Source organism: Physeter macrocephalus, chromosome 8 (genome assembly GCF_002837175.3).
Source record: "Physeter macrocephalus isolate SW-GA chromosome 8, ASM283717v5, whole genome shotgun sequence".
Taxonomy (NCBI): Eukaryota; Metazoa; Chordata; class Mammalia; order Artiodactyla; family Physeteridae; genus Physeter; species Physeter macrocephalus.
Genome location: NC_041221.1, coordinates 13,300,792 through 13,325,354, shown reverse-complemented (window position 1 = coordinate 13,325,354; position 24,563 = coordinate 13,300,792). Strand labels below are relative to the sequence as shown.

Here is a 24,563-nt window from a genome sequence, read left to right as displayed (position 1 = left end):
GCGCCACAACTACTGAGCCCGCGCGCCGCAAGGGAGAGCCCGCAGGCGGCAACTGAGACGCCATGCAGCAAAAATTAAAATTAAAATTAAAAAGAAAGAATTTAAAAGAGTCATTAAAAAACTGTATATACTCTTTGCAATGAACTGTTGGTTAAGTAAGAGAGAAAAACAGGGTATGAACTTACATACGTCGTCGTGATGATGAAAATATCAAACTATTCCACGCCTGGAAAAGAAAGGGAAGATGACACAGAGAAATAGTACCGTTGAAACTCGGCAGAATTAGAGAGCTGTTTTCTATACTTTATCATCAGAGCTGACAGTATAACGTGTCTGCTCAGTTGTGAAGAACAGTCGTGTTATAGAAAGTCTGTAGAGGGCCGACGTCAGAGTCCGGCCGTGACATCTAATTCAAGTAAGTGCGTGTGTCTCTCCGTTCTCTCCTCCCCCAGGTGAGGTCCCAGCTGGAGGAGAAGGAGGAGAAGTTCCCGATGTTCAAGGCTGTGGAGTTCAAGAGCCAGGTGGTCGCCGGGAGGGTCTTCTTCATCAAGGTGGGATGTCAGCCTCTTCGGAGGGTCTGGCCTGAATTGGGGGCGCCTAGGTGCCTGGGCAGGGGTGCTTAAGAGGGTCGAGTGGCAGCCCCCAGCTTCAGGGGGTTGCTGGCCATCTACAATGAGCACGCGTTTGCACGCGCGCGCGCGTGTGTGCACGCGTGTGCACAGCCTCCTGGAGGGGAGGACCGAGCCTTTCGGGGACTCGGGGCTCTGATGGAGTGAGTGTGGGTGCCGGGTGCCGGCTGGGGCAACGAGGGCGTCCCCTGCACTCGAAGGAGGAAGGTGGGAATGTCCTCAGCCCAGTCGCTGGTCACCTGAAGGGACATGGCCTCCAGGCACCCAGGGCCTTTCTCCCAGTCCAGCCGAGTCCAGTGGAGGAGGGGGACTTGGGGTCAGAGGCCGCACCCGCCCCTCACTGGACTCTCTTTCCAGGTTCAAGTGGACGATGACAAGTTCGTGCACATTCGAGTATTTGAAAGCCTCCCACACGAGCGCAAGCCCTTGGTCTTGGCCAGCTACCAGACCAACAAAAGCAGACACGACGAGCTGACCTACTTCTAGTCCCGATTTTGCACAGAGCCCGTCGCCCGTGTGGGTCTCTCCTCTGCCAACCTGTGTCTGGGACCTCACGCGGTGCCACTCGGGGTGGGTGGGGGGGGGCGCACCTCTGCGGTGTCTCTGTTCCTCACTTTCATTGTGTTCATTTTTTTCTCCCAGTCAATGATCTTAAGTAAATTACTTTCAAGGAGAGCTTGTGTTATCTTTAAATATATGTAGTTTTTCAGTGTTCACAGATTTTCTCTGTTTGGGGGTTTTTGCTTCATCTGAAGCCGTAATCACAGTCGAGAGGTGTCACTAGGTGAGAGCTGTCCAGGGTGGAGCCCCCGCTGGGCCTCGTGCGGCCTGAGCGGGGGGGGGGGGGGGGGGGGGGCGCACCTCTGCGGTGTCTCTGTTCCTCACTTTCATTGTGTTCATTTTTTTTTCCCAGTCAATGATCTTAAGTAAATTACTTTCAAGGAGAGCTTGTGTTATCTTTAAATATATGTAGTTTTTCAGTGTTCACAGATTTTCTCTGTTTGGGGGTTTTTGCTTCATCTGAAGCCGTAATCACAGTCGAGAGGTGTCACTAGGTGAGAGCTGTCCAGGGTGGAGCCCCCGCTGGGCCTCGTGCGGCCTGAGCCCCTCCCGCCGGGGAGCTGAGCAGGGGTGGGGGATGCCCAGGTCTCAGCAGGCGGGCTGTAGACCCAGGATTCCAGGAGCCTGAGTTCTAACTGCAGCTCCACACACGCCTCCGTTGCTGTGACTCTGTATCCTGTCTCTCAAGTACGAGGTTTGGGGGAACTCCCTGGCAGTCCAGTGGTTAGGACTCCGGGCCTTCGCCGCCGAGCGCGAGGGTCAGTCCCGGTTGGGGAGCTAAGATCTCGCGAGCTGCAGGGCGCGGCCAGAAATGAGTCAATACGTAAATACGTGAATACGTTTCTTCCAGCAAATCCAATTCTGGAGCATTAGCTCGAGATGTCCTCAGACACACTGGCACATTGCTGGCTCTGGTATAGGGATGGCCGGGTGGGGGCAGCAGAGGTGGTAACCCTGCAGGGACCGCCGAGCGCCATCAGCCGGCAAGGCGGTCGCGAGCTCAGCCTCTGGGCTGCGCGTGGTCTGCACCGTCTCCCACCCCCGAGAGCCCTGCCCACCTGACGCTGCCCGTGCCCGCCGGCACCCAGGAGCCGGTCCTGCCCTTCCTGGGCGTCTAGGGCGTTCCTGGCCGCTCAGGTCAGCCCTATGCTCCCCTCTCCGCTTGGCTGAGACCTGGCTGGTGACTGGCTTGGCGCTCCAGACGTGGGAGAGGTGCATCCGGAAGGGAAAAGTGTCGGTCTGTGGGGCACCTGCCTCCGGTGTGTGGCTGTTGCTTGGTCTCCAGGTGTGGGAAGCTGATTTTCAGCCAAGGCGGTGTGGTGGGCTGCTGGGCATCTGGAGGAATTAGGGGTTCAAATCCTCAGACTTGTCCTTCCAAACGTCCCTATCCCAGGCCTCAGGGCCCAGTCCTCCCCTTTAAGGACCCTACTTTCAACGCAACCCATTTTCTTGGTTTCCCAGGGCTGCCAGGCCCCAGGCGTCCCTGGGCTTGTGGCTGCATCACGCGTCTGCCTGTGTGCGTCTGTGTCCCCCCTCATCCCATCAGGACCCCGGTTACCAGATTTAGGTCCAGCCTAAGGCAGCGTGACCTCAACTAGTACATCTGCAAGGATCCTAGTCCCAAACCGGGTCACATTCGGAGGTTCTGGTGGCCCTGGCTCACGGGAGGACACCACTGATTTGGGGGGAGACACCAGTCAAAGCTAAATTTAGCGTCCTTTCCAAGGGTGCTACCTTTATAACGAGACCCTGGATTCTACACTCAAAGTGGGCAAACTGCGTGTAATGTGAATTATATCTGAATAAATCTTCAGCAGTGGGGAAAGGGATGGATGGGAGAGGGAGGAAAGTGCCTACTCTCCTCTCCCTTCCTTTCCCCCATCCCCCAAGGTCATGGCTGACAGCCACCCTCCAGGGAAAGTAGAGCAACACAATGGAAGGGGCCTGGGACACCCTTGCGCAGGTTAAGACTGCCGCAGGGGCCAGCCTGAGTCTGCACCTCATGGGGAATTTCTTCAACGTCGGAACGTAGGCAGAATTACAGATAGGACGACGCTGTGTGGCTGAGACCCCAGAGGCCCCTGGCAAGATCCATGCAACACGTGTCCCAGTGCCCGACACCTGTGGATGTTACCTTATACGGCAAAAGGGACTTGGCAGATGTGATTAAGCTAAGGGTCTTAAGATGGGGAGATGGTCTTGGCATAGCCGGGTGGGCCCGGCGTCATCACAGGGTCCCCATGAGAGGGAGGCAGGAGGGTGTCAGAGAGACTGAAGGTGGAGGAGGGGCCGCGAGCCGAGGAACACAGGTGCCTCCAGAGCTGGAAAAGGCAGGCAGGGAAGAGTCTCTCCGGAGCCTGCGGAAGGAGCCAGCCCTGCCCACCCGTTTTCAGACATCTGACCTCCAGGCTGTGAAAGAATAACATCTGCGTTGCTCTAAGCTCCTCAACTAGCGGGAACGTGTCACAGCAGCCACAGGAGACTGTCACCAGGAGGCGGAGTCCGGGCCAGGAGGGCCTTGCTGGCGAGCAGAGCAGCATAGGGTTGGCAGAAGCGGATCTGAGAGGTCGAGGCACTTCACGAGGCACTTGGGACAGGATCCCGTGTCCCCCCCAACCCCTCCCTGCCTGTCCAGCAGGGCCAGGTGCTGCCCGGAGGCGACCTGAGGACTTGTTTACAGAGATGTGGGCTGATCCTGCCGGGCTCGCAGGACCAGCGCTGTCACCACCCAGGTGAACCACCCAGGTGAAGCGCTGTCACCACCCAGGTGTGAAGGAAGCTGGAAGGAGCGTGAGGCTTGGTCAGTGACTGAGGCTGGGCAGGGAGGGGCCGGGAAAGGGAGCCCAATGCTGCGGGAAGCCCGCCTGGAGCCCACTGCCCAGAGCATCCAAACCAGCCCTCCCAGGGCAGAGAACAGAGCAGGAGAGAAGGGCATCTGGCCATGGCGGGCAGGACAGTGCCGGTCCTTTCCCGAAAGAGGGATGGCAGGTCCTTTCCCCAGGGAATCGGCTGCCCTCCGTCCCCAGCAGTAACCACTGCTTGGGTGGCTGTTTAACACAGCTTTAGGTCCTAGTTCACAGAAGGGAGCTCCTCTGGAAAAAACAAATCACACTTCAACACAATCACCATGAAAATATTTATTTGTGATAATCATAAGTCAGTAAGACCAGTACAGACAGACACCGCCTCTACAGCACTGGAACAAGTTTCACATTTAAAACACATCCACACGCGCACAGGTGGGGCTGGTAGAGCACGGGGCTAGTGAAACCACTGCCAGAAACACAGAGACCCCCCGCCCCCCGCCAACTTGCAGCCGGGATCGAGCTGTGTCCCAGGGCTGCATCACTTCCCCCGAGAAGCCTCCAAAATCTGAGCTCAATTAGGGAAGGACTGGGTTGGCATCGACTGGCCTGAGTCAGTGCCTCATTCCTCCAGTGGGTCCAGTTTTGCAACTGTTGGGGGAAATCCCAACGAAAATTCTAAATTAGAAAGTGTGCAGCTTTAGATCTCAAAACATTCAAAACGCCACCCACATACTTCTTATCCTTCAGGGGCTGCATGGAGTAAAATTAAGATTTCACTTCCATTTCCCCATATATCAACATCTACACCTCCCGTCGTCAACATGACAGTCCCAGATATTCTGCGGGAATGCACTAAGGCTGGAGTTTTGGGGCACACTTGGGGGGGGGGGTTGCTGCCAGGCTTACTGATTCCCCCTTTCTGTCCCCTGACCGCCCACCACGCCCTACACACACCCTCCTTGTGCCAGAAGCTGGGTCCTCGGTGAGAAAGCAACTAGTCCAAAACCCGCTGACCGAGCTCCGGCTCAGACGAGCGTGAGGGAGGGTGCCCAGCTCTGCATCCTCGGATGCACAAGGACTAAGGCCTGCCTGGGGGCTTCACGCGCACAGAGGCCTAGGGTGGCGTGCCCTCCTCTCTGTCTGCCCAGTCCTGGCCCTTGCAGGGCAGTGATGCCCCAGGCCAGGGTGAGTGGCCTGTGGCCTCACGAAGGTATGTCGTCTCAGAACGGGTTTCCTGCTGCAGAAGATCGGGGACCTGCCCCATGCTGGTGTGGGGCTGGGAGCTTCCTTCACTGCAACCCTGGAGCTTGGGGCCCCTCCCTGAGGGTCAGAGATGGACACAAGGTCTCCCGCTCTGAGCGCAGGGCTCTGCTCAGCCCCGACAGTGGAAAGCTTTCAACACACCTGTTTACTCTGCCAGAAGTTACAAAGAAAATTCCAGGAAGAGCTTTCCATTCATATAAAGTTGTAAAATAGTCTCTAAGTCAGACCTAAGATTACCCATCACATGACCAAATGAACACACCACGTCGTGAGCGCAAACCTCTAACGAAAGGCAGGAATGTAGTTTGTAAGACATCGTTTCTTAATCGCTGTCTCTGCACATTAAGAAGAGAAAACGTTCTGCACCAAGAATGAACTGCAGGAGTCCACGGGAAGACACGCGCTACGGAGAGCTGTTTTAGGAACTAGGGCCCCAGGCCACGTGGCAGCGGGACACATTCACGGGCCTCCTCCCCGTGCAGTGCAGCACAGACTACAAAGCCGGGTTCCAATCACCGGACAGGAAAGACTAATGCCCCAAAGAAAAAGCCCCTAGAAGGGCAGCTGCTGTGTGTCACCTACCAGGGCGGGGGCAGGGACCTCTGCCCTCGTTGCCCCCTTCTGGCAGAGGCCGGAAGCGCGTGACTGGGTTCTGAAACCACCGCGCTGTCTGTAAAAACAGGCAGGAGTTCATGACACTGTTGGCTGCAGAAGCAAACACAGGCAAGGGTACACCAGCTCTGCACGCAGCTCCAAGGCCACCCTTGTGCGGGCGGTGCCCCATCCCTGCTCTGCGGGGGCCCAGCCTGACCGACGCCCATGGGCCGACCTGGAGAACATGGAAGGGTCTCCTGGGTGGACGTGCATCCTGACCAACAGGCCCAAGTTCAAGGCTTCCTGGCCTAGGGCCGTGGACCTGGGCTCCCAGAGCCGCCTCCCCCCGAGTCCCACCAACTGACGTGCTCCCTCTATAGACACGGGAGCAGCTCCCCGGGGGGTCCCGATGCAAAGAACCACACGAGGTGATGCGAAGGGAAGCCCCCTGCAGCCTGGCATGGAATGGAAACGGGTGGGCTCAGGATCTGAGAAGTGAGTCTGGGGGCCACGTGGCTCCCACCCACTCAGAAAGCCAGGACGGACCACATTCACCGCGTCCCTGCTGGCACATAACCCGCTTCGCTCACAAGTGCCCTCCTTCCGGCCCAGGCAGGTGCTGGGGGCTCCTGAGCCAACCCCTGCCCCATGGGGGAGACGTGTGTGAACGAGGCCTGAGACCAGGCAGGTGGCCAAGGCAGGGATTCCGGGTGATTCTGGCTCCGGAGCGGAGCCCAGCCCAGCCCCGTGGTCACGGGTATTGATTCACAGACACGGGCCCCGCCGCCGCGGGCAGGTGGTCCTGAGAGGGCGTGTACACACCGGGGGTCCAGCGGCCTCCAAACAGAACACTGTCCCCCCCCTCTTCTCTGCCTTTCAACTGATGAGTGAACGTGAGGTTCAAGCGATGAGGTCAGAAGCGCCAAGCCAGGCTCGGCCACTGCAAAATGAAACATACTCTGAAGACTGGTCCTAACAGTTTAAGGACGGGACAAGAAGCAAAGCATCGTTGTTCTACCCCCACTGGCCTGCATGGCAAAAGCAGCGCAGGCTAACCTGGGTACCTTTGCAGGACTTGGCAATGATTCAAGACTGGTTAAAAAACAAGGACCATGTTTTGGAATCCGTCTTTAAGGTCTCCAGGAGAAGGTCTGAAATCTATACTCTGGTAATGAGCAAGGATTGCAGGGCCAATATAGCTCTCATCTTAAAATAAAGGATTATCTTCCATGTTACTAAACTGTGGAAAGTGAATATTAAAAAAAAGGTTAATTCTAACTTGGACCCAAACTGTATCGAAACCCACTGCGACTGGCCATGGATAACTTCTACACGGGAAGTTCTGAACAGAGACAACCGGGGGCCTCTGCTGCCGTCGTGACAGATGGACTAGGTGCCAGCGAAACGAGCCTGAGATACACAGGGCCAGCAACATCACGACAAAAAGTACACTGTGCTCGAGTGGGGAGGTCGAACGTGCTTTCCCACAGAAGCTAAGCTTCCGGAGTCTCGATCTCCTTCTCTTAGGACAGGGGGTTCAGGCCACAGCTCTCCAGATGGCTGGGGCTTTAGGGCTGGAGGCGAGAGAAGAGTTCATGAGTTTACGGGAGGAACAATCCTCATCGTTCTGTGTATGATACCGAGAATTGAGGGTAAAACCCACTGCGGGGCCAGGACTCTGACATAAAACTTAAAGAACCAGAGTGCATTTTCCTTCAAGCTCACGGCGCACACGGAACAAGCCACTACCCCCAGCACCGTGTTTTCACGGCGGGTCTTCGCCGTCTCACGGAAGAGAGAGAGAGAGAGACTCTGGCTCTTTCCCTGGTCTTACACTTGCTCTCCAAGGTTTAAAAAAAAGAACAAGGAAAGAGAAGAAAATAGAGATTTCCCGCTGGCTGGTGGTGTGGCCGTCTCCCCAGCTCTACTTGGCAGTGACGGTATTTTCCATTAAAGGCCCTGCGGAGGCCCAGGGCCCTGGGGGACTATGGCGGGTCCCTGGGCTGCCCGGCTGGGGGGCTGTCCCCCACCAGGCCACAGGCCTCCCCCTCCTCCTGGGCCAGCGGGCCCTGCAGGGACCAGGAAACATGACGGACACAGATGCCCTGACCCGCCGGCCGCTGAGCGGAGCCGAGGCCCCCCGACCCTGCGTGCAGGCACCAACGCCTGAGTGACGACGTTTGGAACGTGAGCGGAGTGGGCAAGAAGGAAAGGAAGAGGGTGCAGAGAGGCCAGCGGAGGCTGGCCTGCCTCCGTCCGGGGGCACTTCCAACAAAGGGCAGAAGGCAGTACCGAGGCGGCGAGAATCCTAGAGACGTGGGCACAGCCAGACGAGGGTGGAGGCTCCAGGAGAGGGCCTGCCTGTGGGGCGAGGCTGGGGGTCGGGGACAAGGGCTGCCCTAGGAGAGCCCGCTTCCCCAGGGACCACGTCCGGGCCCCAACATCCTGCAGCCTCCCCGCTCCCCTCCAGACTGTGGGCTCCTGAGACGCAAACCTCTGCAGCCCCCAGAGTCGGGGCGGGTGCTTAGGATGGGCAACCCCGCCTGCATCATGCCTTGTGGCGGGGGGAGTCCTCAAAATTCTGGGTCAAGTGGGGCCAGGGAGGTCAGCCCCGCAGCGGACGGCTGGACCGGTGACAGGGCCTGCGCCACGGCGGCGCTGCCCCAGCCCGAGCTGTCTGACAGCCGCTGCTGTGAAGCTCTGCCCCGGCTCACTGTGGGGAGGGGCGGAGCTGTGGCGGCTTCGGGAAGCCTCTCGCTTCCGGGGACCTGGCTGGCACAGGACGCGGGGCTGCGGGGGGAATGGGGGCGGGGGGGTCAGATAACTGGCCGGCGGGGTTAAGCACACCCACGGGGGGTGGGGCAGGAGCCCACCCCTGCCCTCCATACCTGCACACTGACACGGTGACGCGACACGGTTGTCACCAGCTGTAGGTGGCAAACACACAGCACCTGACCTGTTCTGCCATAAACTGGGTGACTTTTCCAAAAGGAGCCCGACACAGTGATCTCCCCACAGGCGCGCTCGGCCGCGTGCCAGCTTCCGTCCTGTCGCCCAGGCGGCCCCTAGAGACGCTCCGAGTTACAAGGCAGTCCCCTGATACGCGTGAGATGTGTAGATTTTCGGGGTCCTGGGAAGGTCCCCGCCAAAGTGACTGTGCAGCGTCTGGGCATCTGAGCTGCAGGAGCCCGTCCACACCGTGAACAGAAGGAGAGAATCTGAAACCCCCAGGGGCCTACCCTGCAGCAAAGTAAGAAGCAAAAAGTTCTGAAGCAGGAACACAGAAGGTGAGGTCGGACCCAGAATAAAGACATTTGGCTTCATTTTTCTGGACATGAACACTAACCCCCGACTCGCTCTCAGAGATGCAGACACAGGGGCCTCCCTGGGCCTTGCACAAAGGACGGGGGTACACCACGTATCCCAAGCCAGCCTGGGGAGGACGCCCTCGAGACGTAAACACGGGAGCTGGTTTTCCAGGAGCCTTGTGGGAGGGGAGCTGGGGTCCCGAATTACAAATTTCTGTGATCGCTTTGTTATTTTTAAAAAGCACGACCAGCACATTTTCACAAGGAAAATCAGTGGATGCCGGACACTCATGAAAGAAGAAAAAAATATCAAGTTTCAGTCACAGCTCTAAGGCAGACATTACATTTTTCACAAGGACGGAAACGGAGACACCTAACGCTGGGCGTTAAGGAGGCGGGTTCGCGCGGCCCTCACAGCACCGTGGCTTGGACGACGATCTCTGGGTTCTCGATGTCCTTCTTGCTCTGGACCATCCTCAGCTCCAGCTGGGCCGGGCTGGGCTTCAGTCCTTCCCCAGCCCTGGCTGCAGAACAGGCAGAGCGTTAACGATGGGAACAGAGCCAGCGGAAGTTATCCCGAATCTGTCTCCTCCTTCCCTCGCCTTTGTGAGAGCCCCCAATGCTCTGGATCACCCCTGAGTTCCCATCTCAGCAGGGAGCTCCACAACGCTGCCCCCTGCCCCAGCCCTAAAGGCCAACGCCAGGGAGATGGCGGGAGCCACAGCCCTGTTCACAACGCAGCACTGCACCCCTGCCAGCCAGTGAGGTGGTACCTTTTGCACACTTGATGGTCCGCTGCAGAACATGGTGCATGGCCGACACGGTCTTCTCACAGGCCACCTGCAGGGAGGAGAGGACACTGAGCCCCCCGTCCCCAGGCCGCCTGGATGGGACTGCCCACTGGCAAGGCACTGGGGACCCACTGGCAAGGCACTGGGGACCCACAGTCACACGCTCCCCCCATCACGGAGCAGTCGCTGCGAAGATCCCAGGAGAGCTGAGCAGAGGCCTGTGTACTAAATGGACCACAGGCAACTCTGTCAATACTGCCTGGCATGTAGTAGGTGCTTAATAAGTGTTTCTGGAAGGGATCAGTTATAAAGAATCTACACGGGAAAGAGCTCCTGCCCCAGAGCTGGCCAAAGTCATTGCTTGCTGGCCTCTCAAAGTTAAAAACTCAGGGCTTCTCAGGTGCTGGGGAGGCAAGTGGACTCCCTCCCCGACGTTGGGACCCAGGGCAGAACTGAATCCGGGGTTGGCTGAGGGCGACCCAGCGAGGCCTCCTCTGGGCACCAGCTGGCCGTGCAGCAGGTCCGTGCTCACCCGCCGCCCTCGAGGGAAGCGGGTGGAGAAACCACGGCATTTCGGCGCTCGCCCCGGAGCCCGTAGGTGAGGGGAAGGGCCCCATCCCAGCTGTGCACTTCACAGCATGGAGCTGACTGCTGGGGAGGGGGTGTGCCTGCCGCCCCGAGGGAGGTCAAAGGGCACGGGTGCGCCCAAGCACGCGAGGGCACTGCGGACACTCACACACAAAGCGGGGGGACGGGGGACAATCCCCAGGAAGGGAGGGGTCTCCAGCAAGTCTGACTGCAGCGGCTGTGTCTTAGGACGAGCTGTCACTGGATTTCCCTCCTGCGTGAGGCTTCCGGACCCCGAGTTGCCGAGGCTACAGCTCCCCTGGCATCCTCAGCGAAGCCCTCCCTTTTCGTCCGGCTCAGGACCCCTCCTGGGCCGGGCCCGGCAGACGCCAGCTCTTAACACGTTCTCCCGTTTGCGCCCCACTGACCTTGAGGTTGTTGGGGTGCTTGTGCGTCCACGCCAACAGCATGGCGGCAAAGAGGTCCCCGGTGCCCACGAAGACCGCGTCCACCTTGCACATCTCCATGCGGATGCGCTGTGTCACCACGGAGCCGTCGGGGGCCCCTGGGGGGAAGCGTCCGGCAGCTGGGACCCCAGACCCTCAGCCGGCAGAGGCACCGCGGCCCGGGAACCGCCTTGCCCTCCCCTGCACGGCGTCAGGGGGCTCAGCCTGCAGGGATCCCCCGTGCCCCCCAGTGGCTGCCCGTCCCAAGTGAGGAAGTGAGAGACTGGAGCCCCGGAGGGCCACAGGGTGAGGGCGGCCTGGGGGACACCACGCAGCCTGAAGACGAGGGGCCGGAACATGCGGTGACGTGTGATGGGAGCCACGGGGGTGGGGGGAGAGCTGGAGGCGCCGTGCTCCCTGAGGTCGGGGTGCGTGCGTGCACGTGCATCTGTGAGCGTAGCGTATCTGGGTGTGTCAGCGTCCTTTTGCACAGACACAGAGGGGGTGGTGACAGCTACACCTGGCACGGCTCTGCGGGGCAGCGGGTGCGACCCCAGGCTTCTGTGTCATTTTACGCTGCGGCATCAGCATAATTAAACGACTGACACAGCAGAGCGTGAAGGGTCCTCCCAGCGAGATCGGCATCAGCTCTGAGGTGGGGGGGATGGAGGGGAGGCAGGCCTGGGGACACCTGGCTCCCCGGGAGCCGGGCTCCAGCTGGGCTGGTCCACGTGACCCCCGAGCCCGTAAGAGGGGATGGCACCCGTGTGCTGCCAGCACGGTCAGACACCTGCGTGGTGACCGTGGGGGCAGCAGTCAGCACCCCGCGCTCCCCGCACCCCGATTCACGGAAACCTCTCCTGGTTCCGTTTCCAGTCTGATCTCGCTTGGAGCTGTCGGGAGTTGAGGAGACTGGCCGCCTGCCGAGTCAGGCGTGATTTTCTTTCCACCGAACCCAAACCTCGGAAGCCTCGAGGGACGCGCGCGCGGCAGGACGGCGGGAGGGAGCCCAGAGCCGGGCGGGGACTTACGCGTCCTCTGGCTCCCCAGCGCGATCAAGTAGTTGCTGCCCCTCGGGGACGGCAGGTCCGAGCTCGTGATGACCACCGTGTCGGGGCCCATCGCGTGCAGCACGTCCATCACCTGCCGGACACGGGGAGCGCGTCAGCCGCTCCTCGGCCACCCGAGACGGGGCCCTGGCGGCCCTCACCCCGTCTCCCACCGCCCCGCAGCTTCTCACAGAGCCTGCTAGACGGGACAGAGACAACTAACAGGGGCCACACCCTGGGCCCCGCCCCTGCCCCGCAGTGACAGCTCTGCCAGGTCACAGCCGTCCCAGTTCCCTCCAGCCTCAAGTCCAAGGGTGCATGTCTACCGGCCCCACCCTGCACCCCGCCTGTGCCCGATCCCCAGAGGAAGGAGCCAACCAGCCAGGCCACCGTCTTCTCTCGCCTGGGCTCCGGGGCGGCGGGAGCCGTGCCCGGCAACCACCAAGCGGTGGGCGCTTCCACGCTGTCCATCCTGGGAAACTATGCCCTCCTTTATCCACTCAACAGACGTCTAGTGCCCCCTCCGCAGCAGCACGCCGGGGCAAGATGCTCACTGGGGTGAACTGGGGCAGGAGGGGTGGGAGGTGGGGGGCCTCGTATCAGGCAGGAGGCGACGCCACCACTAACCCTCCCCTCATCGGCCCGGGGCTGCAGGCTGGGGAGGTAACCGGCCAGAGGGTCACCCGGTAGTGAGGAACAGATGTCGCTCTGGGTGGCTTTTTTTTTTTTTTTTGAACAGCTGTAGGTGGTCCCGTTTTCCTCGTGCAAATGCCTCAGAGAAGTGCCTGCGAACACGCCCTGCGAGCGCAGGCTGTCCCCGGCCACACACTCACACGCGTGTGCACACACGCACACCCAAAGACCCCACACGTGCGCACACACTGCATGCCCGCGCATGCCCCCGGCACACACATGCACGTACGTGTACTCCCACACGCCACATGCACACACACGACGCGGGCACATGCCCCAGGCGCAAGCATACACACCCCCTCCACCACACGCACGCGCACGCACACACATCACACGCACACTGCCCCCCACACTCGAGGCGCGCCACCAACCCAGCACCCACCCCGCACTGGGTACCAAGCTGGGCGGGTGTGTTAGAGATGGGGTCACTGTGCCCACGGCCCTGCTTCTTGCCCGCCCCAGGGTCACCTGGCTCCGAGACCCCCCAACCGCTGGGCCAGCTCAGAGCAAGGCCCTCCGAGCAGGGAAGGGGGGTCCTCCCAGCCTGCTCTCCTGCCCCAGTGAGCCCTCCGCCTATCGGGGAAACAGACACAGCCCCACGGGCCCAGGGGTGACCGCGACTGGCCGCCGCCAGCTCTGACCCAGGGACCCAGCTCCTCCAGGTGTGTGTTTCCTGGACCGGGAAGTGAGCTCGGCCTCTGAAGAGGCCCAGACGCGGAAGGTGTGCGGCCCTGGCAGCCCCTGGTGCTCTGGGCATGCAGCGCAGGGGTGGCAGACCCCACCTAAGGCTAAATCCCAGCAGGAGACCTATGGACCCTCAGCAAGTGCCGAGGGAAGGTGGAAAAGAGCTTTGAAGAAATCTCGCCCAGGGATGCGGTGTCAGCTCCTGCCTGAGGCCCGTCCGGCATCCTGCCTTGCGGACTCCAGAAATGCCCAGCCAGCCCCCAAAGATACGGGTCCATTACGTGCAAGAAATCCTCCCGCGCACACGCACACACCCCACACGCACTCTCACGCGTGCATGCAGACACACCCCGCACACACACCCCGAGCCTGGGGTGATGACCACAAGCTCGGGAACACCAAGGACTGCCAGCCGCCTCCAGAGGCTGGGGCAGGAAAGGATTCTTCCTACAGGCTTCGGACAGAGCACGGGCCAGCCGGCCAGCCTGGACTCCTGGCCTCCGAAACCATGAGAGCAAACCTCTGCCGCTCGGCCACCCCGTCTGCGGCACTTTGCGACGGCCCCAGACGCTCATTCAGAGACAGCTGTGACGAGCAGCGGGCGAGCCCAGACCCAGCAGGCGCTAAGCTGCAGGTGACCAACCAAGGGGCCGAAACGGAATCTGCAAAGGTTCCCCGGGCCTCGGGCGGCTGGCTGATGGGAAGCCACATGCTGGTCACACAGGCGCCCGTCTCCTGTGCCGGAGGCGTGTGGCTGTCCCCTCCCACCGTGAGCAGGGCTGCCTGTCCCACGCCAGGTACGGGAGGCCTCCTTACCGCTAAGGCTTCTTCCTGGCTGTGGATTTTTCTCCCGCTCAGCAACCTGGAAGGCAGACAAGCACAGCTGAGCCATCGCCTGTAAGAGCCCCAGGGCTACCTACGGCGCACTGGTGACCCCTCCTGCCCCACAGGGAACCGGCTGGCACCTGCCCGCCATCGCGGAGCAGGCGGCCACCGTGTCTGGGGACCAGTCAAGAGTCAGTGTGAAAGGGGACTCACGGGACTTCCCCGGTGGCGCAGTGGCTAAGACTCCGCACTCCCAACGCAGGGGGCCCGGGTTCGATCCCTGGTCAGGGAACCAGATCCCACACGGGTGCCGCAACTAAGCCTTCGCATGCCACAACTAAGCAGCCCGTGTGCCGCAACTAAGACCCAGCGTAACCAAATAAATTAAAAAATAAATAAAAATACATTTAAAAAATAAAAAGGGACCCACACATCACGGGAGTGGGTTGAAGTTCCAGATTGTGGCTAACGTTTACACATAACAACGGGGAAGGACGGCCGCGTACGGTCACAGCACACGGTGCCACTGAGGGCAGCCAGCGTCCTCGCAAACAGCTGCAAATCTCAGTGCCCTACGCTCTTGAGCCACCAACCGTCGGGGACCTCCAGGTGAGCTGCCATCCCCCAGCATCGATAGGCCCGGGTTAGGGAACCCCAGGCCCCCAAGAGTCCAGGGGCCCCATCCCTACTTTACAGGGCGGCCTTGGGACCAGAGGAGGGGATATCGCTGCTGGCCTAACAGAGCCGAACGCGATGGGGACCCACCCACCGCAGCGCTCACGCCCCAAGGCCACAGGAGCCGCTCCTCAACTCCCCGGGTGCCCGGCTCTCCTGTCCAGCGGGGGGGCCGGGCATCCAAGAAAGGCCCCTGGAAACAAGGCGCTGGGCAGCGGGGCAGGCATGGTCCTTTCAACCTCGTGCAGAGATTTGGGACGTGGGTTTCAGAGCTCCGGGGCGGCGGCCCGCGTCCCATCGCCCGTGTCAGCCACGTGCGCCCCCGGCTTTGCCACAGCGCCTCTGCCCCCTTCTGTCCCCAGAGGCTCTTGCTGCCTGGGGACCAGCATGACCACAGGGAGTTGGGGGGAAAGGGCTGCCCACTGCGGCTCACAACCAGCGCCGCCCTGGCGCTCAGGCGGGCCGGCAGCTCCCCACCCCGCAGACCGGGACGCCCCCCATGGGGACGGGGGGCGGGTCTGACTGCTCCAGCCGATTCCAATGACTTACTCAGCCTCAAACTGGTTGGGGGTGATGATGTCTGCAACCGGCACGACCTTCTCCCTGTAAACCGGAAGGAGGTCCTCGGGGACGTACTGCGGGAGAAAGACAGCAGCAGGCTGACGCGTGAGGGGTGAGGGAGGGGCGCCAGGGCGGCCCGCGCCGTGGGGACCCGAGGCAGGGCTGGGGCAGCCCCTCCACCCTGACGATGCGGTCAGGTCCCCACTAGTGGCTCTCCACCGTATCCGTGTGATGACACCGCCCGCTCAACCCCCACCAGCGTCGGGAACCCAGGCCCACAGTCTGTGGGCGTGTGGCTGGTGCGCTGAGAGCGACGTTTATGTTTTCAAACGGTTGGGGGCAAAGTCAAAAGAAAAACAGCACTCTGTGACGTGTGGAAATCAGAGGAAATTCAAAGCTCAGTTTCCACACCTGAAATTCAACCAGAAAACAGCCGTGTTCGTTCTTTTGCAAATCATCTGCGGTCGCTCGAGCTGCAACAGGGGTGCACGGCCCTGAAATACCTCCTCAGGGGCCCTTCGCGGAAACCTCTTCTGCCAGCCCCGGCCTCTCCTTCCCGACAAGGGACAGGGACGCGCCTCTGGCCCGAGGGCAGTGTCTCGCCCAGGCAGACACTTTCAGAGTGCTGCTGTCCGCAGCCCCACGGCCCGCACCCCAACGCGGGGAAGCACTAACCATGGAGCCTTCTCCGTTCCACTTGTCTCCCATCACGGGGTCGCACACTGCGGGACAAAGGGCATCTTATCAGCAAAAGCGGCGGCGCCGAGAGGAGCGCCCCACGTCTGACTTGCTGTTAAGTTTCACACGCACAACTAAAGTGGGAAAAGCACGGCCTCCTGTCCTCATTTACCTCCTTACCTGGCATTTGGCACTCTGCTGTCCGGGCCCCACCTGGGGAGTCCCTCACCCCACCCAGGGACCGGGTGGTCACACACCCCACCCCGACACTGCTCACAGCCCTGTGTCACCAGCTTCTCTCACCCGCCCCAGACAGACGCCAGGTTCGCCGTGAGGACGCCTGTGAGGCTCTCGTCCCCAGAGGCCCAGCTGCTCCGGAGCCCATGTGCCGGGAGGAGGAGAACGTGAAGACGGGGTGCCCGGAAGGAAGGAGGCTGAGCCGCCCATCCCTGGGGCTCCCGGCACCTACCGTACACGAGCCTGGGGCTCTGCTGCTTCAGCTCCCGCACGATGTCCACCACCATGGCCAGGAAGGACTTGTCTCGCGTGTAACCTTTGGGAGGGACAGAGAAGTCTCGTCGCCCATCACGCCCATCTGCCCAGAGAAGGGCAGGCAGTGCCCAGACCCTGCGGCCGGGGCCAAGACAAGTGCTCCCACAACTGTAGGTACCGGGGGACACCGGGCATTTCCCAAAAGAAACGTTCACTTTTACATGAAAGGAAGAAGCCGTGGGTGTACGAGGAGTGTTCTCCTTCCTCTTTTCCATTTTCCAGAATCAGCATGTTCACTTCTAACCACTTACATAAATAAAAGCAGCCATGTGGTTTTGTAAATGAAACCAACACACCAGGTGGCAGCGTGTTGCTCATCTGGGTGTTTTTGTCGCAGACCCCTTCCCAACACCCCACCTGTCCCCCGCCGTGGGCGTGGAAACCCCGGTATGGAGACGTGGCACAGCCAGGACCCCCAAGGTCACGCGACCTGGCCCGACTGAGATCCTGATGGCAGGACCATCCCTCCTCGAGGGAGGCGGGGACCAGGGAGCAGCCCAGGTCAGGGGTGCTCTGGGCCTCCCCAGCCCACCCCAGGTGGGCGCCGGGCCCCGGCTCCGGCACCCCCTCCCCTGGGCCTCACCCGTGAGCACGTAGTCATACTTGCTCACGTTGTTCAGCTTCAGCCCGTCATACAGCTCGTGGAGCTCGTCCGAGTTCAGCACTTGGCCCTTCCAGTGCGAGTAGCCTGGTGGGGGGGAAGCAGAACACGCAGGCCCTGGGGCGTGGGGCACGCGGGCGACACGGCCCTCGGCAGGTCCACCCCGAAAGCACATCTGGCTCCGACACGTTCTGGGGTTGTTATGACTGAGTCCGGGGTCCACCCTCCCACCCAGCGCAGCGAGGGCCCAGCTCTGCAGGCCGCCTGAGGACGCCTGTGCAGCCTGCACCGCACCAACAGATAGGACGCAGGGCTGCGGAACTTCTCCCTGTCCTCGGCGGGGCACCTGGGAGGGTCCCCATCGTGTCACGGTCCCTGGCTTTGCCAGCCTCTCCCGTGCACGTCCCCCAGCCAGGCTGAGCTGCTTGAAGACTGCTGCCTGCGCACCCTGGCAGGCAGGGGCTCCTTGCACCCCCACCCCCATCCAGGCTGAGCTGCTTGAAGACTGTTGCCTGCGCGCCCTGGCAGGCAGGGGCTCCTTGCACCCCCACCTCCATCCAGGCTGAGCTGCTTGAAGACTGTTGCCTGCGCACCCTGGCAGGCAGGGGCTCCTTGCACCCCCACCTCCATCCAGGCTGAGCTGCAACTGACCCAGGTCTCGGGCCAAAGCCCGACCAAGGGCCAAGTGTAAACTGGAGAGAGGCTGCGGCCCGGGGTTCCTGGCCTGACAGGCACCGGGTGAAGCGCCCACGGGGCAGGCAGGAGGCCCCCTCGAGGTCACTTGGGGCGGGCGCAGCCCACCAGGGACACCCCGCAGTCCGCCCGTCTCAAGTCCATCCTGGCAGCCCCTACGCCAGGAGGGACCACTCAAACGGATGGGTGCCTAAGCACACGAGTAAAAGCCTCAGGAGGGCTCATTTCTATAACGGCAAAATCGAGTACAGACCACGCGAAGCAGATCTCGGCCACAGCCCCAGACCCTCCCTGCCGTCTCGGGTGTTGCCCTGCGGGTCCCGCGCTGGCTGGGCTGTGGGCCTGGAGAAGGGGCTGCGGCGCCCTCTGTGCCGTGGGGCGAGGGCTCTCCTGCCGCAGAGGGGCCGACACCCGACAACACCTGTCAGCAGTTCTCCAGGACGGCGTGGCCTCTGGTGGACGCCCATTAACCAGTCGGGAGGGCCAGAGGCAAGGAGGGTCCACCAAGGCGAGGTGACCCATCTCTCGCAGGGCTGTCCCCCAAGGCTCAGGTGTCTGCTAGGAGCCGGCAGCCTCTGGCTGTGTCCCCGCAGGTGTTGCTGCCACAAAATCCCACCGGCCCAGGTGGAGGAACAACGGCCCTTCCTGCCCCTCGGTTTGCCGAACATCGTTCCAGACATGGTGGTTTTTCCTTTTTCTTTTTGGCTGCGCTATGTGGCTGGCAGGATCTCGGTTCCCCGACCAGGGATTGAAACGGGGCCCTCAGCGGTGAAAGCGCCGAGTCCTAACCACTGGACCGCCAGCGAATTCCCAACACCGTGCGGTTTGACTCCGTTGCACATGTACTTCTCTCGTCCTAGGGCTGCTGTGACCAAGAACCACAGGCGCTCCCACAGTTCTGGAGGCCGGAGGCCGGGATCACGGTGTCGCGGGGCTGGTTGCTCTGAGAGCTCCACGGCCGGCTTCTCCTGCGTCCTCACGTGGTTGTCCGTCTGGGTATGCGTCTGTGTCCTAATCTCCTCCATGGGCACCGATCAGATTGGAGCAGGGGCACCCCAATGACCCCATGTACCTTTTAACTGCCTCTTTAAAGAGCTTATCACATCGGAGGTCCTGGGAGTTAGGACTCTGACACATGAATTGAGGGGACACAGTGCAGCCCGTGATGTGCAGTCACCCCCCGCCCGGCGGACCAGCTTCCTAACATGATAAGAAGGTTCGGGATCCCTCCTTTTACTGCCCCCCCCAACCCCGCCTCTCCTCTCCAAACTCAGGAGACCCTTCTGAAACACAGGGGCACTCTGGTCCTCTGTCCAACCCACCCAATTTACAGTTTACAGATGAAAAAACAAACTCCGCAGAGGCCGAGCCGGTGACCCCCAGGGACCCAGCTCCTCCCTGCACGTCTGCTGCAGGCACCTGATCCTGGTCCGCCAGGGGGTCACCACCAGGCCTGGCAGCAGGTCACGCCCCAAACCCTACGTGCCTGGAAGGCTGGCCCTACCCCACCCGCCAACCTCCAGCCCCGCCCAGTTTCTTCCAGCCGCCGGACGGGCTAGGATCTTGGGTAACAGGAAACTCTTGCCAAAGGAACAACCACAGAACACCGGCTGCTGCTTCAGAGCCCAGCGCTGCCCTGGAGTGGCGGGGGGTGGGGGGTGGGGGGAGGGCATCATCATCTAATGTCTAAGCCAACTTGGCTCTTTCACTTAAAAAAAAAAAAAAGAGGGTAGTTAAAACAGCCAGTAAAACCCGTAAGCTCTGAGGGGGTTCACTGGATTGACAACTTTTGGGGACGTGTCCAAATGGCACTGTGCCCAGCACTCTGAAAGCAAAAGCAGGAAAGGATTTTTAGTGGGAACTGCAGCCTTTTCATCTGAACCCAGTGTTGTTCCTCCTCAACTGATGACTTGTAACACCCCCTCCCTTCCAAGAACCCCACCCGGAAGAATCGGGCTAAGGGGAAGCACCCTTCCGCATTATCTGGTCGGCACTCTGCCAGCAGTTTCTGGGACCTTCTGTGCTCTGAGATTCCGTCAGGGTTCAGAGTAATTTCAAAGAAGGGATGTGGGGATGTTTCCAAGAACCGAGAGGCTTTGTCTCCTTGCCAGCAGTAGCTCAGGGATCCCAGGTCAGGGCATCTCTGAGGCCATGGGGGTGGGGAGCCCAGGGCCCTCGCCTGGGGGGGCTTTCCAAGGGCTGTGACCCTCACAAGCCCGAGGCAGCAATCACACAGCTTTCTGTGCACAGAAATCCTTGGGGTCCCCGTGCACGAAGAGACACACACACGAGCTCCCCGAGGCTCTGGCTTTTAAGAGCAAGTTGGGATCTGCTCTCCTCCCAGTCCACAGTGTCACCCAGGGGCCCAGAGCAGGTACAAGGATCGCCATCCTTGGTTCACGGAGGAAAGCGGGGGGCCGAGAGGTCATGTCACCCGCCAGGTCATCCAGCTCCAAAGCAGCCACGCTGATTCAAACATGCAGCCGGCAAACCCAGGGCCCCCCAACCCCCGTCTGCACGTGCTGTGCAGCCTCGGCCAGGACCACACCCCTGGCTCCATTTCCCGTCTGTAAGGTGAGGGACCACTTCCTACGCCCACACTCAGCTCTGCGAGGACCGCGGAGGCTGACGCCTTACCTGTGTGGTTTGAAAACTGGACAGAGTTCACTGCATCGACCTCAAACCCCAAAACCTGCAAGACGGACAGAGACGGAGCGGGTGTAAGACAGCTGGTGGGCTTCCACGGACCCACGGCAGGTGCCTGACAGCCTGGGGCTGGCTGGAGGGTCTCCGACGTGGAGCACAGGAGGTGGGGGGGGTCTCCCCAGGTCAGCCTCAGCACCCGCACTTCCAGTGATGTGCGTGGAGGTGGCGGGAAACATGTTGGGGAGCAGGCACCCCTGAAGGGCCGGGGCTCAGAGGCCACTGCCTGCCCGCCGGAACTCAGCACATCACTTCTGGGAATGCCACCAAATGAAAGCGCTCAGAGAGACCAGCAAGGCATCCATCTGTTGGGACACAAAGAGGGCAGTGAGGCCGTCTATGTTCCGGTCCCCAGGCCAATGTGGGGGGCGAGGCCAAGGGCTCCCAGTCCCTCCCTGGGAGCCTGGCTTGTAGCCCCTGCATCGTCACGTGCCAGCTGGGGAGAAAGAAGGCGCCCAGCCCGGAGCCACAGACCCGCTCCCGGACAAGGGAGGGACCCCACCCCACAGGGCCAGCCTCATGCGGTCCCGGCTCAGGTCACCTGGCCACCGGGGCTCGGCCCCCTCACCTGGGCCACCAGCCTCTCCAGAGGCGCCGGGGGCAGAGCAGTTAAGGGAGGGGAGGGGTGGCGCTCTGGTGTCGAGAGAGCCCGAACACAAGGTCTAGAAAGTTCACTTCCAGCAGTGAGAGCAGGTGACTGGAGAAAAGGTAAAGCCAGAACGGAGCTAAAGTCAAGTTTATGAAGTAGAAGCCCCCCTTCTTAATGAAGGGGACAAGAGGTTGTGTCTAAAACGGCCGGACGTCTCCACAAGTCGAGGCTGACAGCTGTGCACTCGTGACACGGAAAGTCCCACAGTGGTTTTTCCTTGTGCTTTATCTCTACTTTCCTAGGTTTCTGCATTGAATAGGTCTTGGTTCCTTCGGGTGAACTGAGGTACAGGACAGCGCAGATCCCCCGCGGGGACGAAGGCACATTCCCCGTGGGGCCCCCTCGCCCCTCAGAGGTGGTGGCCTCAGGGCCCAGGACCCCCGCCGGGCCCCATCGGCCTCTTCCAGGCTGGCGCCGCCGCCATCGCCGTGGGCAGACCCGGGACGAGGGCCCCGCGGTGCGGTCCCCTCCCCGCCTCTCAGAGCGCCCACTGCATCGCCCCACACGGCCGGCCACCCCAGCTGCCAAGGAACGCGGCCGGCACGGCACCGAGACCCCCGTGCAGGGCCCTGTGCGCAGGGTACAGCCGGCAGGCCCCGCCCACCCGGGCGAGGCCAGACACGCAGGCGTCCGCCCAGCGGGAGCGGCAGCCAGGGCTGCGTCCTGCGGCGCCAGGCGGCCACCCCCGAGGGGCAGAGCACGGGCGACCGACTCAGGCCTTCTTTCGGGTCCCCCCACCCCTGCGGAGGCAAGGGGCTCGTGCGTGGACTCTGGCCACGGCCGCCTTCCCACACCCAGTCCAAACAAGCTCAGGGCCAGCCTGCCTCTGGAGCCGCCACCGCGTCAGCACAGGGATTCGCTGCCTGCCGGAGCCTCCCGCGGGCGCCTCCCGTGGGCGCCACCGCTGGGGGAGGGCCTTCCCACCCACGGGTTCTGGGGAGGGGCCGAGCTGAAGACCGCGTCATCCTCCAGGACCAGGCGCGCCTGGGAGCCGCGGGCAGCGGCCCTGGCACGGCCCTGGCACCTCTGCCTCCCCGTGCGTCCGCCCCCGCCCCCGCCCCCGGCCACCAGCGCGGCCTCTCGGCACCTCCCACGCGACCCTCCACTTCCCACCCCCGCCGGCCCCTCCCCACCGCGCACACGGCTCCCCAGGGGCTGTCGCTGAGCCACCCTGGCACCTGCCAGGGTGAGAGCGGGGCCCCCACCTGCAGAACCTCTCGGAGAGACGGAGGTCGGGAAGAGAGCATGGAAACCCAGGGCCGTGGCTGCCCCAGGGGCCCCATCGTCAGCCCCTTTGCCCTGGCTGCGCATGCCTTCCTGGGGCACCAGGAACTTCCCAAGCCCTCCCTCCCTCTTCAGCTGAACGACACCAACCCACCCTCAGGTCTCACCTCAATATCGCCAACAGGCAAAGCTCCCCGGCCACCAGGAGAGCGTCTCTCCGGGCGGTGAGGGTGGCGACTCGGGGGGCCCTGGGTGCGGATGAGGACCACACCCCAGCCCTCCAAGGGCGCTCCCTTTGTGAACACGTGGAACTACACGCTTATGACGTGCATTTCAACGTCTTTCTAGAAATTTCCAGCCAGCGTTACGAGGGCTTAAATAAAGCAACCATCAACAGTCTTCTCAAACTAGAAACTGCAAACTGACACTTTGCAACTTTACTTGCCAGATTTCATGGCCTCCTAGACGGAGCTCGCCGCATTCCAGGTCCCTCAATTCTAGTCAACTTCAAAGAAACAAGATCTGAAGCAACGACGACACACATCCTGAAAATCCTGACAAAACCTCCTGCTCCACTCCTTCTGGATGCATAGATAATCCTTTAGAGCCAGCACATTCGAAGCCACTATTCTCTGCTTTTAAATGACAGCGCTAAGCCCCTGGGCTGGCATCTCCATTTCACCTACCAGCAGCTTATGAGTTGGCATCACAGGCTAGTGTGAGGGCAGGGCCGGCGGAAGCAGCAGGAAGACAGAGCACAGGGCCAGGCTCCAACATGGGAGCCCCCGGACCCCAGAAAAAGGAGGTGCCTGTTGTTAAAACCTAGTGTTCAGCTCAACACCCCCCACACACACCTTCTGCGCTCAGCTCTGGGATCTGGGACTGCGACCCCGGACATCACATCCCTGCTCAGCCAGGGGCTCCCGACGGAGCACTGAGGGGAAGAAACTGGGAGACGGGGAGGGTCCTGCCCCTGCTGGTCACTCGACCCCAGCACTGCTCTTCACCTGCAGAAGGGGGGCCCCCAGAAGCAGCTGTGGTCCTTCCATTGCTCCCAGCACCCGCACCACACAGCCCTACACATCCCCCCACCCCTCAGCTTTAAGTCCCAACCGTAGACAGACAGGGTGGGTGGGGGGTCCCAGGAGGAAGAGGACCAGGCATGGCTTTCTCGACACCAGAGAAGCCACTTCTGGTCTAAGCCATGTTGCGACCTAAGCCTGGTCACAGTGCTTTGCCCCTGAACAGGTCTCAGCAATTAACGATCTTAAGGGAACGAAAGAATGCAGGAACAAACCGTTATTAAGCAAGAGAAGTGACAATAGCAAAGGAAATCAATCCGCTGTCAAGACTGCCAGTTCTGTTTCCCCCAGCTCACCCCTGGCTCACCCTTGCACAACCCCATCGAGTGTGGGTGGAACCTCCAGGAGAGTCCAGTCTACTTACACGCGCACCCTTTAGGAGCAGAGTTCTCTTCTCCCAAGACAAAAGAAATAAAAGCAAAAATAAACAAATGGGACGTAATCAAACTTAAATGCTTTTGCACAGCAACGGAAACCATCAACAAACCAAAAAGACAACCTACAGAATGGGAAAAAACATTTGCAAACGATGTGACCAACAAGGGCTTAACTTCCGAAATACACAAACAGCTCACACAGCTCAATAGCAAAAAAAAAAAAAACCAAACAAGCCAAACAAAAAATGAGCAGGAGACCTAAATAGCCATTTCTCCAAAGAAAACATACAAGTGGCCAAAAAGCACATGAAAAGATGCTCAACATCGCAAATTATTCGAGAAATGCAAATCAAAAGTACAATGAGGTACCACCTCACATGGGTCAGAATGGCCATCATTAAAAAGTCTACATGGGGGCTTCCCTGGTGGCGCAGTGGTTGGGAGTCCGCCTGCCGATGCAGGGGACACGGGTTCATGCCCCGGTCCGGGAAGATCCCACGTGCCCCGGAGCGGCTGGGCCCGTGAGCCATGGCCGCTGCGCCTGCGCGTCC

The 24,563-nt window shown here is 60.9% G+C and overlaps 2 protein-coding genes across 3 annotated transcripts in view; one reads left to right on the top strand and one right to left on the bottom strand.

Annotated features, from left to right (window-relative positions):
• Window positions 1–244: 244 nt before the first annotated feature.
• CSTB (cystatin B) lies at window positions 245–1,243 on the top strand. Its single transcript, XM_028493179.2, has 3 exons — window positions 245–260; window positions 421–551; window positions 987–1,243. The coding sequence occupies exons 1-3, from the start codon at window positions 245–247 to the stop codon at window positions 1,113–1,115; spliced, it is 276 nt and encodes a 91-aa protein (XP_028348980.1). The 3' UTR covers window positions 1,116–1,243.
• A 7,940-nt stretch (window positions 1,244–9,183) lies between these two features.
• The window catches only part of PDXK (pyridoxal kinase), a 26,819-nt gene continuing 11,439 nt past the window's right edge, over window positions 9,184–24,563 (bottom strand). The window contains exons 2-12 of one of the 2 annotated variants that reach the window (XM_028492695.2): window positions 21,249–21,377; window positions 20,615–20,669; window positions 17,267–17,371; window positions 16,601–16,684; window positions 16,129–16,175; window positions 15,442–15,527; window positions 14,209–14,254; window positions 11,998–12,109; window positions 10,949–11,085; window positions 9,936–10,002; window positions 9,184–9,686 (exon numbers count right to left, since the gene is read on the bottom strand). In XM_028492695.2, the coding sequence (XP_028348496.1) occupies window positions 9,574–9,686; window positions 9,936–10,002; window positions 10,949–11,085; window positions 11,998–12,109; window positions 14,209–14,254; window positions 15,442–15,527; window positions 16,129–16,175; window positions 16,601–16,684; window positions 17,267–17,371; window positions 20,615–20,669; window positions 21,249–21,377 (981 nt within the window). In that variant the 3' untranslated portion in view covers window positions 9,184–9,573. The remainder of the gene's footprint in view (window positions 9,687–9,935; window positions 10,003–10,948; window positions 11,086–11,997; window positions 12,110–14,208; window positions 14,255–15,441; window positions 15,528–16,128; window positions 16,176–16,600; window positions 16,685–17,266; window positions 17,372–20,614; window positions 20,670–21,248; window positions 21,378–24,563) is intronic. The other variant, XM_007121273.2, reaches the window with a different exon arrangement.